General features: G+C 51.7%; 1 protein-coding gene across 1 annotated transcript in view; it reads left to right on the top strand.

Annotated features, from left to right (window-relative positions):
* Window positions 1–1102, top strand: part of LOC133131380 (docking protein 4-like) — an 11617-nt gene extending 10515 nt beyond the window's left edge. Inside the window, exon 5 of the mRNA XM_061246709.1 lies at window positions 500–1102. Within this exon, the coding sequence (XP_061102693.1) occupies window positions 500–612 (113 nt within the window). The 3' untranslated portion in view covers window positions 613–1102. The remainder of the gene's footprint in view (window positions 1–499) is intronic.
* Window positions 1103–1750: the final 648 nt, after the last annotated feature.

Genomic DNA, 1750 nt, shown 5'->3' with positions numbered 1-1750 from the left:
TACATCCGTAACATGCACTAAGAAGAGAAACATAAAGCCATAAAAATCTAATCTAAAACCATAAAAGTTCCATAAACTAAATGAGTGTGAAAGGAGGGAGTGATATAAGGTGGGGATGGGAGGGGAACTGAGATGGAGTCTGTAGTGACAGATCTTCAGTCTGCATCAGAACATGGCCAAAGATATGGGGAGGGGATTTACCTCAGAATTGTGGAATTGAGAGATCTGGCCGGGGTGTGTAATGTCTGAAGGTTAATTTGAGAATTTCCAGTGAGAGTTGCCCTGTGGTGCAGTGAGGGCTTGCACCCAGGGTTTTAAACATTCGAAGTGTAGGTTCTATGGAATTTTCAAGTCTGTGTTCTAGAACTCCACTGCTTTCAGCATTAGAATGTTCAATTAAGAACATTCGGATCACATGTTTGTGACACACCTTTAAAAGGTTGAGCTTGTGACCCTCTCTCTCTCTCTCTCTCTCTCTCTCTCTCTCTCTGTCTCTCAGGTGACCTGTTCGGCGGTTCGCAGACGGACCCTGAGTCAGACCTGCTGCCCACACGCCTGCCCACAGAACGCCACAGCACCGTTCCCCTCCGTCACAGCCGGCACCCCCCCTGACACTACCCCTCCTACCCCAGCCAGTGAGGGGCGCTGTGGGCCCTCTTCCTTACCACCTCGTCTCTCACCCTCTCCTCTCCACTGGAGCACAGGACTTCATTTCACCTTCCTGCCCCTACCTACCCTACCACAACCCCACCCCACTCTACCCCAAAAGCACCACCCCCTCTTGGGCCAGTGAGGGGCTGGAAGGATGCCAGGCAGTGGGGGGCAGGGTCTGAGGGAATGCCCCCCCCCTTCTCGAAAGACGGGAGGAGCCAGGCCATGCAGCCGCCACATCTCCCAGCAAGACTACAACTCCCAGCAAGCCCCAGGGAGGAGCATACAGGAAGTCCTGAAGATGGAGAGGTCTGGAGCTGGAAGCTGACCTGGCGTAGTCGCATTGGCCACGTATCCAGACGCTTTTGTTTATTCGTGACCCTTATCTGTGTGAATCTCTCTTGTGCATGCCCCGTCAGAGAGGAACGTCATGGCAAACGTGTGTGTGTGTGTGTGTGTTTGTGTGGGGGAAAGGAGGAAGGTTCCCTTGCGATGCCTCCTGTGGTTTGATTACCCCCGGACTGGTTTTGCTTTGGTCGTCATGGTCCCTTTAGGGTTGCCAGGCCGACCCGGACAGACTTCTCCACCTCCTCGTGTGAGCCGAGTCCCGTCGAGGGTCCGGAGACAGAGTCGCACCCCGCTGCAAGTCTTCAGCACACAAGAAAAACCTGTCCAAAACCACAGCCCACACGGTTCTGCAGCATGATTACAGTGTGGCTTGTAGCTCGCTTGAATCCCTTCGACATACACAAAAGTCTGTAAGCTAAGAGGGTTCTGTCTCTCCATTGAAAATAAATGCACAATTCCCCATAATCGCACAGCAAGTCTCAGTGCTTGAGGAAGACAGAGCTTCAGTAGCCATTCCCGGAAAAGAAGACGAAAGTCTGTCGTTTTCTTTCTCTTCCATCCCTCTCTCATTTTTTGTAGCTGACGGAGCAACTTGGACAAATCTCTGTCCTCACCTCAATTCAGAATTCTGCTCTGGGCAATCAGAATGACCGGCACTGAGTTTGTACAGCATTTGCAGAGAGGAGAGCAGCCATTGGTCGGACCACAGGCATGACTTTCCAGAGATGTTTACGTCTTGTTTTTCATTCAT

Source organism: Conger conger, chromosome 6 (assembly GCF_963514075.1).
Source record: "Conger conger chromosome 6, fConCon1.1, whole genome shotgun sequence".
NCBI classification, from domain to species: domain Eukaryota; kingdom Metazoa; phylum Chordata; class Actinopteri; order Anguilliformes; family Congridae; genus Conger; species Conger conger.
This window is presented reverse-complemented; position numbering and strand designations above follow the sequence as displayed.